General features: G+C 41.1%; 2 protein-coding genes across 3 annotated transcripts; one reads left to right on the forward strand and one right to left on the reverse strand.

The window, feature by feature from the left end:
- Positions 1-30: 30 nt before the first annotated feature.
- LOC117861675 (uncharacterized) lies at positions 31-10,749 on the reverse strand. The gene is made up of 10 exons (XM_034745244.2): positions 9,384-10,749; positions 7,651-8,130; positions 7,270-7,571; positions 5,827-6,513; positions 5,465-5,743; positions 4,433-4,594; positions 3,406-4,341; positions 3,102-3,317; positions 1,324-1,584; positions 31-755 (listed from the first exon to the last, which is right to left on the reverse strand). Exons 1-10 carry the CDS (start codon positions 10,669-10,671, stop codon positions 399-401), a joined length of 4,968 nt encoding a protein of 1,655 aa, XP_034601135.1. The 5' UTR covers positions 10,672-10,749; the 3' UTR covers positions 31-398.
- Positions 10,750-13,275: 2,526 nt separating this feature from the next.
- On the forward strand, positions 13,276-16,150 carry LOC117861195 (uncharacterized). Of its 2 annotated transcripts, none has more exons than XM_072294031.1 (6): positions 13,276-13,473; positions 14,567-14,719; positions 14,999-15,084; positions 15,181-15,241; positions 15,514-15,600; positions 15,828-16,150. In XM_072294031.1, exons 2-6 carry the CDS (start codon positions 14,639-14,641, stop codon positions 15,918-15,920), a joined length of 408 nt encoding a protein of 135 aa, XP_072150132.1. In that variant the 5' UTR covers positions 13,276-13,473; positions 14,567-14,638; the 3' UTR covers positions 15,921-16,150. The 2 variants fall into 2 exon arrangements, with proteins under 2 accessions (XP_072150132.1, XP_072150130.1); XM_072294029.1 differs by having other exon boundaries at positions 13,279-13,473; positions 14,626-14,719.
- Positions 16,151-17,665: the final 1,515 nt, after the last annotated feature.

Raw genomic sequence — 17,665 nt, forward strand, 5'->3', positions numbered from 1 at the left:
CAGTGGAGGACGAAAGAGTGCAGAACTTAATGACGGAAAATAAACCTCGAACGGCATTATCTATCGCACCTTTACTTGAGAGGAAAAGGACAAAAGCCTTTAGTAGTGAGCAAGCACAACCATTCCCATAGCTCTCCACTTGCACCTGATATTTCCATCGGTTTCCTTGATTATTACATACATTATTTCATGCTGACGCCCTTTACGCTCATGCGACATCAAGCCGACGGCACTACCAAGTAAGTACAAGGAGAGAGCCTGACGGAAGGCCAGGAACAAAAAGGCTATCGCGTTGGCTTGCTCAGCGGCTGCAAAATACGCCCAGGCAAATGTGGCCCGTTGAATCAAATGCACAAAATGGACACCTTTTCCCACTTCCAACCGAGTCTGCTTCTCGCTCAGGTCGGATTGAACCAGCGGCCCCCGGCACCGTTCGCGTGCCCATTCCCGTGGATTCCTGCACCGTTGGGTGCGATCGGGGATGCGGGGATGCGCGGGGACGGCAGGCCAACTGCCATTGAAGGAGGCGGGGGCGAGGAGAATAAGCCAGGGATGTGCGAGAGAGAGGGGCCACCCAAGAGATGGCTGCCACCTTTCCTTTGCTGGATCGCTTTGATCTGTCTTAAACTATGCTCGTGGATGTTTGTGAGCGCCTCGAGCTCATCGAATGACAATGATTCGACACCAACACCGTAGAGTGGAGCATGCCGAGCCATCTCTTCTTGGAGTGAAGTTTCAAGTGTCCGAATGTATTGCTGAAAAAAATGGTGACAGATCAGTAAACATGGTGCAGCAGCAGTAGTATTAAGGAAAAAAAAACAAGAAAAATATGATGAATTTGTTCATCACAATGCATAGCATGGACCCTTACAGAGTTTCAAAGTTTTGTAAGTAGCACATAGTGGCGGATGGAACATGTGTCTATGACATAGATACCAAAACAGGTCAGAGATTTCAAAACCACCACAAAATTACAGGTCAACAATGTTGTGGTCAGTTATGTCCACTGAGTTCTGCTGAGTATTTAATTACATCAATTAAAACAATGCAAGATTCATTTTCAAAAATAACTGGCATACTATTTGGCGTACATATCTAAAAATCAATGTGCTGAATACAGGTAACACCATTCCATGTATATCAAATAGTTGGTGGACAAGTCCCCCAAATGTATGATGCTGTTGACTACATCTTTTGTGACAACAAAATATCCTAAGGAAATAATCTCCATTTTTTAACAAGGCATTTGAGACAATAGTCAATGTAGATATAAGTATAGAACAAACAACTGTGCAAACAATAGAAAATAGCAAGGTGGAAAACCTGGCAAACTTCCAGTTTCGACTGCATCCCATCAATGTAAGCTTCACATCGACTAATTTGCTCTTCTTTTTCCTTTTTTTCTCCCTCAGTTTGCCCAACTGTCTGTGTCAGCCTTCTCACTTCATTCTCAAGTGATTTCCGAATCTCTTCACGAGTCTGTGTTTCAGCTGCATAACGTTTTAATTCATCGTCAAACCTTTTCCTTGAAGCTTCAGCATTCTTCAGCCGTTCTGCTAATGTGGTTTTCTCCTTTGTCACTTTCTGGAGCACATAACACATTAGTTGTTTGGAAATGTGTAGCAAATAATATTGGTATAATTTGAAATGTAAACAATTACATGAAGGTAATGATAGCTATAATATATAATAGGAAAGAAATGTGTAGCAAATAATATTGGTATAATTTGAAATGTAAACAATCACATGAAGGTAATGATAGCTATAATATATAATAGGAAAGAAAGTAAAAAAATGCTTCTCATAAATGATAAATCCATAAAATATCTATACAAATCTGCAATAAACCTCTAGAATAAATCAGTAAAACAGTTTGTACCAAATTATGTACAGACACCAACACATAGAAGTTGACTTAACACAAAATTGTAATTCTTCTTTAAGAACGGCAAAAATCCGCAGTCGAGCAGAGTACAACCACTAACCATCATAGGTCTAGAAGATCACAGGGCAAGTCTGAAGTAAACATCAATACAGATAGATTCCATGGCACACATTTTAGGATACTTGAAAGAGAGTAGAAAACCAATTACTCCAGCAAACGATGCCTCAGCGTTAGCATATGCAACATGATATATGGATATTGAACCAAATTGTCATTGGTCCTCTCAACATGAACCAAGATCGAAGAGGAGCGAATATGAAAGGAAGAACTACTACCAAATGGCTTGCTACAACACATCATGGATTATTCACAATTCCATTGATAGTTATATAAACACAATCACCTCAATTATCTTTGCGCAACAGATGACCAATGTGACCAAAAAGGAGCTCCTCAAGGCAAATAATGTATCATTATCAAGATATGCATCTTTATGATATCGGACACATACATGCAACAATTTATGTAGGAGTGATAAATTCCAAAACCACCTCACGCGCACACGCACACTCGCTCACACACACATGCTCGCGCGCGCACACGCACACACTACCCCACCCCTAAATCCCAACCCAAAACCAACAAACAAGCATTTTCTTTCGTTTATCATTTTTCCACAACACTCAGCAATGAATTTCCATTGAAAATAGCTTTATTCTGAAAATCGAGAGCTAAAGTGCGCAAGTTCCTACCCAGGATAGCTGCATATCAACCAGCTAAGGGTGACTTTCCAACATTGCTTCTGGAAACTCAGAAAGCAGATGGTAAGTAACCAACAAAAAGGTACAGATGTATTTCTACATTTTCTTAAAACAGCAAGTGCACTTTTATCCTACATCTTGACCTTGGTAAAAGCTTCGCATATTAGATACAGAGACTCCAGGTCGAGGTGTACAGACATATTAGCATAACTGAATAGCACATATCTACAGTATCAAACTACAATGGTAACCAAAGCCCAAAGAGAAAAGGCATTAAGCAACAACATAAGACGTACTTACGGCAAGGAGGCGATTAAAAGCATTTATTTCGAGAATTTGTATCATAATCAACCTATCAATTAATGACAATAAACACCACAGACAAACAGTTTGTTTTGATCAGCATAAACACATTTTGGCACACAAATATTGCTTAGGGTTACTAGAACTTCTACCTTTAATTCTTCACGTTTCTGTGCTTTCACCATGGAGAGTTGTGACTCTGCATCATTAAGACGAACTTGAAGATTCTTCTTTTCAGCAGAGAGCTTAGCAATTTGCTCATCTTTCTCTGATCGCACCCATTCCAATTGACTCTCAATCTCTCGCATCTGATCGGACAGCGTCTTCTTCTCGCGAGTGAAACGATCCCTCTCAGCTTTTAGCTCAGACTACAGCAAATGAGGAAATCAATAATTGTTAGGCTAACAAACAAACACGAACAACAGGATTAACAATTGGATCACACCAGATAAATACCCTTAGATGGCCAATAGTTGCCTCCGATTCAGTTAGCCGTTGGTTTAGTGCAATCTTTTCATTGGTGAAATTTGTTTGCTCCATTTCCATGTCCTCACGAAGACGAATATTTTCATCTTCAGTAGTACATATTTGGTGCCAAAGATTTGAACGGTCAGCCTGAGCAACTTCAGCAACTTCACGCAACATGTTCAAAACAGGTCTTGCAATCCCATACTCCTCTTTAACAAGAAATACCAAGACATCCATATCGATGTCAACTGCTCGGCAGTTATCTGATGTATTTGTTGCTCGTTCAACAAGGCCCTTAAGAATTCTATATCTATAATGATCCTCAGAATAGATCTTAAATATGATAGCGTAAAGCATCCGCACAAAGTCTTGAACCTTCGTTTCTGTAGATAGAGATAATACCTCACCAAGCGCAAGGACTGAAGTGAAATCATTTTCTTGGACAGACAAAGGTTCAAACTGCCCATCTAACAGAACTTGTTTGTTCTGTGAATCATTCACAACAGACCCAGACTTTGAACTTGATCTGTAAGAGTGTCTTCTTTCCAGCACCATGGCTACTAATTGTAGGCCAAAGGCCCCTCGCAATAAAGCCCTCTCAAAAACCTGTGCGACTTCAACAAATAATCCAGGTATTGATAACATTTCTATCAATGCAAAAACATCTGATAGATGATTTCTTCCATGCACAGCTTGCTCTTGCCAAGAATACATCCCTTCAGCTGAAAGCCCATCTGTAGAACAAGTACTACACGATGATGTTGATGATAGACAATTGTTTTCAGGCTCACGATCAGAATCGATATCTTTCAATATAGCTTCAGCTACATCTGGTTGGCTTTGAATTGTTTTAGACAAAAAGTCAAGCACACAATCTGGAACTTCAGTTCCCAGATCTTTCAATCTCCATCGAACAGCTCTAACCTTAGGAAAATAAAAGTAAGAAGTTACTAATATGAAAAGTAAGAAGATGCTGAAGAAACAGAAAGTCATGAAGCATGACTGCTAAACATACCGCTAGAGAAAGATGCTGACAATGTGATGCCGCCTTAAGAACATAAGTAATGGCAGTTACAAGAGGCTCATCGTTAGAGTCGGACAATAATTCAAGTGCATGAACAGATGCTTGTTTCCAGATATCACTTTCGAATTCTAACTCAGAAAGGGCACCAAAAACCTGCAATAATTAAAATAAAACATAATCATATCAGGGATGAGTTGTTTGCATGTATTTTACATAAGCTAATCGGGCATGATAGCTATCCACCAATACAATCATATTTAAGTCACAAGCTCACGATACAGTGGAATAAATGTATATACATCAGCTACTCATTCCAAAAATAGTGGAAACAATTTATTTTGGAGGATTACTCTAATGTTTTGTAAATTATACCACATAAATTTAGTATCATTGGATATATTTGAAAGGGCTTTCAAACAATGTCAATTTCATGGTCATTAACAGTTTAACATAACTACATAAGAGATGTCAACGGTCAAAGTGTAGACTTGGAGACCACCTCAGGTCAAACCATACCCTACATCTTGATAAGGAGGTAGAAGCATTAGAGGAGCTCCAGCGTATACTCTTCCCAAAATCTGTGAAGGTGAACACGTGGAACAAAACACTCCAGCATATAGCAAGCAAGTTGAGTCCTAACCCACAAAAAGCGATCATTCCTACCTAACTTTCCTTGCCCCCTGCTGTTTCCATCCCGCAGGGATTGCCATGATCAATGGATAAATAAATACTACTTTTTGAAGCACTGGGTGCCAAAACAAGGTTCAAAGTTAAGATGGTGCTTCCCAGCCCCCCCCCCCCCCCCCCCCCTCACACCCCCGCTCCAGCATGAAGCACTAGGGAATCTTTCCCTGGCATCTCGTAGCACCCCCTTAGACATGTACGCTGGAGCTGCTCTTATAGCAAGTCTTTTTTTTTTCTCGTAACACCAGATGAGCTGTGTATCATTATATTAAAAAAGAAGAAAAGGGTACGAAACCCTTACAGAGAGACACCCACTCAAATCTTATGAGGCAAACTTACTGGTAATCTCAATGAAGGCTCCGCATCTGACTTTTGAAGATGATCTAACAGTGCACAAGCTGCAAGGGAGTGTTCTGAACCATCCACCAACTTTGGTACAAGGGCAATCAAGTCTTGCTGGAGCTGTTTTGGAGCTTTCTCTAGAACAAGTGCAATCTTCTGGACAGCTTGAGGCCGCCTTCGTGGTTCAGGGCATCCATGTGGTACCGCGCTGTCCAATGCCCTCAATGAATTAACAATCAACCCTAAAAGTTCCTCTGATTGCTCTGGCCATTTTGACTGAGAAATTTTTTTGGAAGGATAGTACATTAATTAAAGGAAATGTGATGATAAGGTTAAAAATAAGAAACCTTAAATCTTACCCTGGAAGCCTGCTCGGGGCCTTCATCTGCTGGCAAATCTGTAGCGGATGTTTCCAGAGGAAAACAAGAATGTTCTTGATTATTTGCAGTAATCTCATTTGTAGCCAAATCTGCATCTCGTACTGTAGGACTATCTCGAATATTATCACTATTAGGTTCCGTAATCGCACAGACATTACTACATGCACTTTCTGTTAGTTCACCTTCAACACTAAGCTCTGGTGGAGAGCTTGCTGATGAACCACTTTCTTCTGAAGGCTGGCAACACTCAACCATTATATCTAGAAGCAAATCTATGATAGCCTGCTTCAAGGCACTAACCCCCATCAGCAGACTAATGAGACTTGTGGAGCTTGAATCACACTTCGAAGCATCTTTCTTTCCACCATTCTTGGTGGATACTTTGGTCGGAAGAAGCATACGCTTAACTTTTGCTGGGTTATCCAGATAAACACGCAGGCCAGTAAGGAACCCAGCAATCGCACTAGCATCTGTTAGAATTTTCTCCTTTAAAGTAACCTGCGGTTGAGTATAGTTATCTCCGTATGTAAGAGAAAATCCAGCTCTTAAGAGGAGGTTCCGGAACATATCTTCCTCATCACCACTCATATCTTCGCTATCTTCAGAATCAATGAGTTCATCAGGATCTGTCGACAATTCATCCTGATCGTCATCTGAAGCCCAAACCTGCTAGACAAGTTAATTATGAGCCCAATAAAAAAGAGCACTGTCTACCATATGAGCACATCACCATATCACTTCCAAAAATGTGCCATGAACAAAAATGATTTCGCTGTCAACGTGTCACATAGTAAGGACTATAACTCATGAACAGCTACAACTTGCATACAAATATCATGCTATCAACCATAAATCCTTCAACGGTCAGAAGATAAAGTCTATTTACTCAACAACAATTAACTAATCCTGCACATATGGTCATCTTCTGAAGAAAACCCTAGGGCATCCGTTCAAAAGAAAGGGTCATAGGACATACCATTGCTTTCAGTGAACTACCAGATAAATGCAGGCATCATTGCAATAATCAACCAGAAATGTTACCTATCGGCCATAGCTAGGCCAGCGTAGCCCTCAGTAGCAACAAGCACAAAATGTGTAACTAAAACACTAACAAAAGGGCCAAGGGATGCATGTTTCAACATAGATGGCTGCTGTCCACAGGAATCATTAAACAATGCAGTTCATTCATTCCCATGATTAAAAAAATTTGATGGGTTCATAGGACTCTTAACAACGGTGAACATGATATCTTAAACTGCAATCTGACCAACATACAGTTACAATGCTCAAACTATTTTCAATGGCATATGATGTATAGAACCAATAAAATTCTTAATCAACTGCTTCACTAAACTTCCCTCCATCGATGCATTAACAAGAGAAAATAGACAAGACGCGAAGAAAAAGTAAATGAAATCTCACCTCAAGATCAGAGAAATCAAACCATGGGCAACAATCTATGATTTCACAAGTAAAAATAACAGTGTCCCGAACAAGGAAGCCAGCATCAGTATCAAGCATGTCTGAAATCTTCATAAACTGGAGAACTGAATTGTTCCATGTTTTCGTGCAGATTGAAGATTCCTTGCACACAGTTTTTGCAGAATTCTTCTGGTTAACTATAGCCATCTTATAGTGCACCCAGAAGTTCTTATCAGGATCATACCCAGATGACTGGTCACTCTCCAAGTATATGCATATCGTATCAAACGACTCATATACACCTGCAAGTTGCGACGAGGTAAACACAAAGTATGGGTTTGGTACAGCTGTAAGTTATGAAAGTAACTAAATCTACTTTACCTATCCGCAGCTCACAACCCCCAGCCTGAAAAAACTTGCTAAAAATCTTTCTGGTCTCCATAATCTCCTTAAAGGACAAGAAATTTTCCACTTTCCATGTAAATGATGGCCGCTTTGGTAAAGCTTCAATCTGACATCCAGAAGTTGAATTGCATATTTCAGAATCTTCATCAATTAGCTCTTGCATAGTTGCTGTTTCCTTCAGAATGAGAACCTCTGCTGAAAACACAACGGTATCCTGTACAAGAAAACCTGCATCCTGATCAAAGAGGCTAGTTAGTGTCACAAATTCGCGCCAGCCCCAATCCTTTGCTGACTTAGAGTAACGATTCTGAGACTCTTTCATGATCGACTTCTCCTCCACTTTCTGGTTGATGACAGAGAGACGATGGCTCACAAAGCAGCTCCATTCAGTAGTTGTATTTCGGGGATCTGTCACTTCCAGAAATACTGATAGGTGGCATGGTGGTTGAGACTGCCCTGGTTGCAGCAACATAAACAAAACCAACTGAAAGAATCAGTACCCAAATTATAAGAATGCCCACATATGAAACGTTAACAAGTAAACATATTCAAAGGCTACTAAAAAGAATGGCCGCAATTTGTAGCGAAACCAAATTCAAACTTCAAATGGACTGAAAAAATTGGGGCTGCCATAGAAATGTGTCAGCAGTAGCAGTTAACATCCCCAAACAAAATTACATACTATGTCTACAACAGTGATTTCAATATGGAGGGAAGGAGCGCCAGGAAATCCAAGTTGCGGCTGCATTTGAAAACTGTAACTCTACTTGAAAAGACGAATTTAAGATCAATTTGCTAGTTTAGTATAGTGTAATCATGAGTTTCACAATCTTGAGCAAAGTAGGGGATTTAAGAAAACAAAAGGAAAAAACAACATTCACTTCAGTGCTCTATGGACTATGGCTGCAGCTACATGAGGGAAAATGTGAATGACACTAGTTAGTGACATCCATTGGTTTTAGGCCACATGAATAAGACTTTATTAACAGGGATAGAGGATGGACAAAATGAGAAATGGACATGATATATTGTTTTGGAAGAGGCCACAGCTACAAGGATAAAAAGTATGTCTGTCATCCACAAGTACAGACAGCCAGATTTTGAGGACAACTAAGGTGGAGAATTGACAGAATCTGTGCAAGAAGAAAGAAGATTAGCTGTAATATTACAATGGATTTTTTTTATTCTAGAAAGGCATGATAAATTCTTGCCAATGTAATCGTTGGTATCTAAGGGGATAACAATTTGTAGAATAAAAAGGATAATCTGTAATGTGGTGTTTATATCAGAGGATTTCCTTGTCAAAAGGATTGGATGAAGTTATTGCCGATGTATCCATTGATTGCCTGATTGGTACACTAACTATTAGCTATTGTTTCTTGGTATAAACTACAAGTATTTATTTTTATGGTGAAATTCCGTAAATTCCAACAAATGGCAAAACTACAGGTGTATGTGTCTGGATTTCACCCTTACAATTCAAGTCCCAATTTAATCAAGCACATCTAACAAATGATTCACAATTTTTCAATCATTTAAGTATATCTAGAAGTTTTGTGCAAACCATTCAGGTGTACACATGCCTAGTTGTCTATGCCAGTTTACCAAGTTTACTTTGTACGCAGTTCAGTGTATGTCAGAATAAAATCCATAAAATTGACTTCAAAGCTACCATATGAATCCGGAGAAGCGTATGTGCTAGTGCTTACCCCGTGGATAAACAATAAGACGGCAATCTCGATTCCCAACTTGAAACCGTCTGCTTTTGATACAAAGACCTGTGACCTTGCGCTTCTTGAGAAGCTCCTTCAGTCTTGTGAAACTCTCAATCCTCCACACAAACTTCCCAAAGTGTCCATCTGACTTCCTAGCTCCAGCACGCCCACCACCAGCACCACCCATTCCCAGAACCAACGGCAAGCTACGAGTGAATGAGTTTGACTCCTTTATCACGTGCACTGAGGCACTGAACACCACAGCTCCATCAACCAGGTATCCACTATCAGCAGCCAAAAACTCATCCATTTTGATGTAATCACCCCACCCAAGGCTGGCATTGTCCACCCCGAACCGACCATATGAATCCTTGTGGATATGGCTCCCACCAGACTTCTGATTAAGGATCGAAATGCGGAAAAGACACCAGCAGCCACGATCACCATCTGGCACGCCACTCCCTGCACCACTTTGTGGCAATGCCGATGCTGATGACCCAGATGCAACCTGCACAACAGGCTCCTTGCTTTCCAGACAAACTGACAAATGGTCTGCGCCAGAGACATTGCTCTGGTAGATACTAATCCGGAGCCCGCAGTCACTCCCACCAGCGGAGGCAGCGGCAGGGAAGAATGCAGGGCTCATGATCTTCTGCGTGCGGATCATCTCCCGGAAGATGCTGAAATTGAGTACCTTCCAGGTGAACCGGCCGTCAGCATCGGCAAAGGAGGCCGTCTCGGAGAGGACCGATATGTCGGCGGTAATGACGAGCGCGTCATGGGGCTGGAAGAGGAAGGCGGCGGCCGAGGAGGGCGCAAAGTCGCACCAGCCGTGGGAGCGCTTCTTGGAGGAGAATCGGTGCCAGGAATCCCGCCCCAACGACTTGGCGGGATCGGAGGGGTGGACGACGGAGAGGCGATAGCTAAGGAAGCAATCCCATTTGGAGGAGGTGGTGGTCGTGGTGGAGGACGACGACGACACCGGGGTTTTGGGGTCGAGGACCTGGAGGTAGAGGGAAAGGTACCCCGGCAGCGCCTGCGAGTCGCCGCGCGGGTAGAGGAGGAGGCGGCAGTCGAAGCCGCCGACCTCGAAGTAGCGGCTGTAGAAGGTGCGGGCGCGGGTGCGGGGGAAGTCCGGGAGGGTCCACCGGCAGGAGGCGGAGGCATCCCCGCGGCGGTCGACGGTGAAAGTCGCGGACGTGGAATCAGACGGAGAAGGGGATGGGTCATCGGGGGTGACCGCCGCGGCGGCGGCGGCGGCGGCGGAAGTGGTGGGCTTCATGGATTGGGGATTTTTGGTTTGTTTTCAGGGGTGGGTTTTCTCCCCCTTTTTTCCTTGGTCTTGGGCAGGCAGGAGCAAGGCTTGGTTGGGGAGGCGAAGAGGGTTGGCGTGCGGTTTATTATTTATTTTCTTTTCATTTCCATCCCTTCCATTTCTTTATTCTTGTTAATCAACAAAATGCCACCTGTGGATGGAATGTCTTGTTTACTGGAATTCACTTTTCACATTTTTTTCCTCCTTACCTTTTATATGAATATTAATAACATAACAATGCTTTTAGCTGCAAGTTGAAATATATTTGGAGAACTTACAAGATTAGTTTACTTTGATGTCAATAAGTTTAAAACTACGGTGACACCAAGTCTGGCGAGTGCGGGTCAAGCCTCTTTTTCTAAATGTCTATGTTAATAGTTCATATTTATGATTTACTAGGACGAATGGTTTTGCATTTTTAATATAACATATCTAAATAATATAAATTTTCATAAGAAAAACTTCAATATAATTTGATGAGCAATTTTTAATCCCAGTCTATAAGTAAATTTGGCACCTATGCATCATACAGATGAAAAACAACAAACCGATTGATAAACAATTTTTGAAGTTAGATAAAAAAACATGCATTCAATTCACTTCACATGGCGCTCCATATGGAAAAAAAAATTCTAACCTATTGGTGTTTCATACTAGAACCAACAGCCATGTGTCATACTGTCAACAATTTTGTTTTGCCATTTTTTTTAAATATCTAAAAGCACCTGGCTGCCCCAAATAAATCCAGAACGTCATCATAGAAAAGCCAACAATGTGTGTCGCTATATGAAAAAAAAAGGATCGCTAGATAGTAAACAAAAAGAACAGGAAAGTGTATCAAGTAGCCTAGAGTGATACTAAACTATCCTGAACCAAGATTATATTTATTTAGGCCAGTAACTAAGCTATACTAGTTTTGAAATAGCCTTCTTCGATTGCTTTCTATTGTGCCAGGAAGCGAGAAGAATTTGGTAGAAATCAAAACAAACAAGCCCTAGTAATTTCCATGTCCATAAGTCAGTCCAGTCGCAATTAGGGTTTTTGTTAGGATAAATGGTTACAGTGATAGCTTGTCTTTGTGATAGGATTGTTACGGGTTCGAAAACCAACCAATTAATATTCTTTTTGTCAATAATTGTTTTCTAAGGTAAGTAATACATTGCCATGATATTCGATGAATCTAGGAGCGATGCATTATCCACATTGAAGACACACTTGTGTATACCAACTTAGTCCAAGTCTAAGAAATAAATGCCAAGTTGAAAAAATAATATGAGCTTTGAGTTTATAATTTATTTGAGTGTAATAAAATATAAGCAACTAGTGCACATTATGCAATCATGTCATATATCGTGAATCTTTAAAATCTTATTAGGCCATATAGGCATATAGGCACATAACTTTTGAAATGCCCTTTCCAAAGCAAAAGAGGAAAAATACAAGAAGCTAAAACCCTACTATGGAAATGAACATAGCCATGATTTAGTCACCAAAGATGGAGACAATGAAGAATAAAATCAAGATCATAAAGCTGGAGGGAGGAAAAACATCTGGCAGTTATTTGTCGGTGTGCTTTTAAATTGAGAGAAATTACCAAATGAACATATATCAAATACTTTTTTCTTGATGAAAAATAGCTTAAATAGTCACATATCATTTCTTTCGGGAAGAAGTCCATTTAATACATCCAACAATCCAGTTTTTCTAGTTAGTCCTCTACTAGACAATTTTTTAACTCAATCTACTTCTCTAAAATATTTCAATGGATTCAATCTACCTTCTAATGAGAATTGTCCTTTACTTTCTCAATGTACCAATTGAGTTTTTAAGTCCAACTTTAGTGGACAATATAAACACATTAAGGATTTTTTATAATTAGTTTTGCAGGTTAGGAGCATCTAATATTAAATTAACTTTGGATATACAAATCTGCGTGAAAAAATAATGGTAAAATCCTATTTTTCTAACATTGGAACAACATGTCATTTATCACTTCACACAAACTAAACTTCAAATTCAACATATATATGGAGAAATGAAAAAGAAGGTATTAGAAGGTAGAGTGGATCAATTGAAATAGTTTCGGGAGTAAACCGAAGCAACTTTGCTAAGAGAATCAAAGGAACAAACTAGATTGTTTGTAATCCTAAAATGAATTTTTTTTCCTTCGTTTTACACGTTGCACGTATGAAACTAAACTACTATTTGTACACCAATAAAAAAATATTTTGTTCGAATTTTTTTCCTTCGTTTACACATTGGACGTATGAAACTACTATTTGTACACCAATAAAAAAGTATTATGTTCGATTTTAAAAAAAATGTTCAAGAAAAAATAAAAAAAGTATTGAGCAAGTGGCTCACAAAACTTTGACGAAGATGATTGAATCAACAAGCGGGAAGTAACATGCTATGAAACATAGAGTAAAATAGTGCAAGAGTAACTGAACCGGAACAAACTTGAATTGCCTAGGCATTTCGGGGTTCAGAAATTCAGACGAAACATTAAACAAAACCGCCTCCACCAGGCGTTTTGTGGGAACCCGTAATTCCGCCAGGAAGACGTAAACCGTTCGGAGGTTTTTGTCCAGGACCCGCAGAATGAAGAGACACTGCCCTCTGCCTGGCCCGCTCTCTCCCTCGTCCCTCCCCTTCTTCCCGCGGCAGCCCGATTTCGTCGCCGTCGGGATCTCATCGCCACCCGCCCAACCCCTGGCGCTGGACTGACGTCGGGTGGAGATCCCACTAGGTTGATTTCTTCATTTGCTGGTAAGAACCTACTTTCTTGGAGGGATTGTTATAATGGTTTGCTTGTTCCCTATCGAATCTTTTGTTGGTGTCCTCCATGGATCTGAGTCTTGCGTGGTTCCCTGTTATTAACCAATCGAATTCAGTCCAGTCCATCCTAGTTCGACCGGGTTCTTCTTCAGCCATGCCCCCACGTTAAAATCCGCCTCCGAGAATTGTGAATAAAGATGTAGTCATACACTTTGAAGGACCATGCTTGAGGGCTTGGTGTATCAGCATTTAGATAAAAAGCTGTAGCAGCGGTCTTATTTTGATGGCATAATAGACTCTGAAAGGTACCGAGGACCTTTGTGGAGTGATGTGGTTGGCAATATCACGCTCCAATGGAATCTCAGCATCTGGTCGGAAAGCCTATATGAGGTCCTGGAAAATAGTCCTATCTGGCAATGTCATTGTCTAACTTTAGCACTAGTGTTTGGTTTCCTGTGTGGTTAAATCATTTTCAAGATTTCTAACAAACATTCAGTTGAGTGAATGTTCTTCGTTTTGATGACAGCACTTAGATATCTCAAACAAGTGTATCCATGAATTATGTTAATCTTAGACCAAGGACCTTTAGAGTATGTTTTCATAGTCCTGTCAATTAAGCTTGCTAGCCTGTAGTGGATGACCTCATCTGTTCCTTCATTTTGCGTGTTGTGAATTATGTTTGCAGTCATGAGCCATTGGGCGTTGCTGTTTTGAGGTTGGAGAAAATGTTTACGACCACCATTGATAAGTGATCAAGATTACAAACTAGAATCATCTGTGTAACCATATGGATTGGTTATTTATGTCCATCATCTTTAATATGGATGACAAGTTACATACAAGTACAACGCTTCCTTGTGTAGAAGGTGCATGTAGGTGCAACACGTTAAAATACGGTGTTATCTTGTTAGGTTCTGTCATGTAGGTGCAACACGTTAGAATATGATGCTAACTTGTTAGGTTCTGTCCCTTTTGCCTTATGTTTATGTTTTTCTTTAAAAAAATGCATGCTAATATATCATGCTATCATTTTAGATTCTGTCCCTTGTGCCTTATATTTAAGTAAGTTTCAATTTTTCTACAGTGATTTTGTCCTGCTCGGTTGCAATTTTATTGTTCACAAGTCTTTAAAACCACTTTCAGAGCATTAGTTGAAATGGCAAGCACAGCATGCTTCGTGATTGTTAGTAAGAATGACATCCCAATATATGAGGCTGAAGTTGGATCTGCTCCAAAAGTATGGTTCTTTCAATTCATTCCCTCTACTATTAGTTTCGTATCTGTTGAGATTCCTTTATATGATGTTATTATTTATCTCTAGCCATACACTGGAACTCTATTGAATCATTGTTTTTCTTAGAGAAAAAAAATCTACTGTGAGTGCTGTGTATGAGAGGACAGGCGTGCCTTCATCCCATTCACTTTTCCATTTAGTTATTCTTGTCATGTTTGCTATGATAATTGTAAACATTATTTGAGATGCTTGCTTACTGCTTAGTTTACATCCCTCTTGCAGAAAGAAGATTTAGCTTATCATCATCAGTTCATTTTGCATGCTGCGCTGGATGTTGTTCAGGACCTTGCATGGACTACCAATGCAATGTGAGTGGTAGATGGTCTTGGTCTGCCATTGGGTTACTTTTATGGTTCTTCTTTGTTTTTGTCTTCACCTGATATTCATTCTGTGCACCTTTTCAGGTTTCTGAAGTCAGTTGATAGATTCAATGACCTTGTTGTGTCTGTTTATGTAACTGCTGGTCATATCCTTCCAGCACCATACATCTGTTTAATAGAAACCTTATCAATTAAAATTCATAAAACAAACTTGCAACCCAAGTTAGATAGCAGTTATTCTATTTGCACAGTTGCGATCAAAATCAACATTACCCCTTGTTGCAAATCATTGAATAGTGGCAGAGCAGGGAACATTTGCCTCTCATACTTTATTTATAGTCAGTGCGTGACCATGGTGACATCCATTTCAATCTTTCTTTCGATGTGTTTTTTGCTTCCTTGACGAACATTGTGGCACATACTAGATTTATGTTGCTTCATGACTCACGGAGCGATGATGGAATAAAAAGTTTCTTTCAGGAGGTTCATGAACTTTACATCAAGGTAAACAATCAGTTAGTTATATTCACAGTTATTTGTTATTATGTTTTCATTAGCTTTGATTATCTAGTGGCATCTTTTCAGAATCAACATTTTGATGAATGTGCAGATTATAAATATCACATTTTTTTCCAGCTGCATCATTCGAAAACTTTTTTTGCAATCCAGTATTCTTCATCTCTTCCTTGTGCTATAATGGAGTTCTCTTTTGTAAATGTTTTTGTGTGCAGATATTCCTCAACCCGCTCTACTTGCCGGGTTCTCGCATAGCGTCCTCCCATTTTGATACCAAGGTCAGGGCTCTTGCAAGGAAATACCTGTAGCATACACTCCGGTGAAGACCTGTTGTGAATTGTGATGGCACCTTTTTTTCTTTTTTTGCATAGCTAAGCGTGTTAGTCACAGACCGATATATGCTGAAATTCTGTATTCCACTATACCAAAACAATGTCGCTCTAGACATTTTTTCCCTCGGATATATTTAATGTAGAGCATTGTACACAACAATTCTTATATTTTAGCTCTTCTCCTTTGTCCAGGACAAGGACTGATATACCCTAAAATGCATTATACGCAGACCAATGTTGCTCTCACACCAAGTCCGTTGAAATGTCTATTTCAGTCTGGACTGTGGTCTCGCTGAAACCCTCCCAGCCCTGTGAACCTTGCCCACTGTGGACTATTCACGTCAGCATGATACATCTACGGCAGAAATGGTGGCGGTGGCGCCTTGCAGCCCTGCGTCGTGCCATCAATTTCAGCTGCCAGTCGAATAATTTCCGCACGGCAGATAAGATCACTTGTAATTAAAACCTCCATTAGTCACTTGCACAGCTTTTACAATTCTGCACCAACGTCGAGATCTCGCCGATTCACACTGCCACTTAGGCCAAGTAACTCTACCTGTTGGGTTTTATGGCAATGAAATTCCTTTTACATGTGATGAAATTTCCTTACCTTTTTTTCATAATAATATTGTCACGTCAGCAAAATTGCTGATGTGACGTGTTACCTCCACTAAGACTGATCTTACCGCACACGGACGTGGAGCCCGTTCAGGATGTGAGCCTGCACTTCTTGCGGCAGCGATCGAACTGCTCTCCCAACCCCGGCAACCGTGCGGCCGTACTCGCCGAGCCCATCAACCACCCATCGACAGGTGCGCCGTGCGACAGTAATGCGCTTGGCCGACCTGTCCTGGGCGCGGCCGATCTCGCTCAATCCGCGGGCAGCCCGGGCTAGCTTATCAGATCGGCACCGGATCCCCGGCGAGATTTCACTGGGGATTTGAGGGCGGCAACACATCACGTTCGCCAGGCACATCAGAACCCAGTCCCAACCACATCGCCACCTCACGAGCCACCACCATTCCTGATCCGGAAGAGAAACATGGGAGCAGCCAAAAAGTTCAGTTCAGGCTCATCTCATCCATTGAGCAAAGAAAAGGGAACAGTAGCGAGTGGCCTCGCCTTTGAGATGCTGTGACGAGATCACCGGCTGATCTCCTTTGAGATGCTGGGGTGAGATCACTCCGGCACGGGCACGGCTGGGTTGCAGCTCAGGATTGGGTGAGGCGGATGCAAAGCGGGGCCGTGGAAGATTCGTGTGACGGGTGACAAAACATGGCGTCACGAGAAAGAGGGGCGGGGGGACGTCAAGCTCCGATCCCATCAGAATCCAAGTCGCAGTTCGGCGAAGCATGGGGTGTTGGGGGCGTCTGTGCGGGTGGGATCTCGCTACTGTCGGGGGGAGATCGTTATCTCCCGCGATAAGTACGGGCACTACCTCGCCAATGGCTAGATTAGCGGGTCACGTCAGGGGATTTAATAGCATCGGAAGAAAATACTCGCGATAGATTGGCACATTCGGTGTGTTTTAAATTTTATTACCACTTCTCAAAGCGGATTTTTCATTAAAAAAAGTCCGGGTTTGCAAGTTGCAGCACCTGGATTTCTTTTGAACAAAATATGTGTTTTCGGAATGTCAATTAGTGATGCTACTCGGTACGGACGAGATTCTTTCTTCATGAGATGCCTGGAATAAAGAGTAGAAGATCCAATGATCAGTT

Source organism: Setaria viridis, chromosome 1 (assembly GCF_005286985.2).
Source record: "Setaria viridis chromosome 1, Setaria_viridis_v4.0, whole genome shotgun sequence".
NCBI lineage: Eukaryota > Viridiplantae > Streptophyta > Magnoliopsida > Poales > Poaceae > Setaria > Setaria viridis.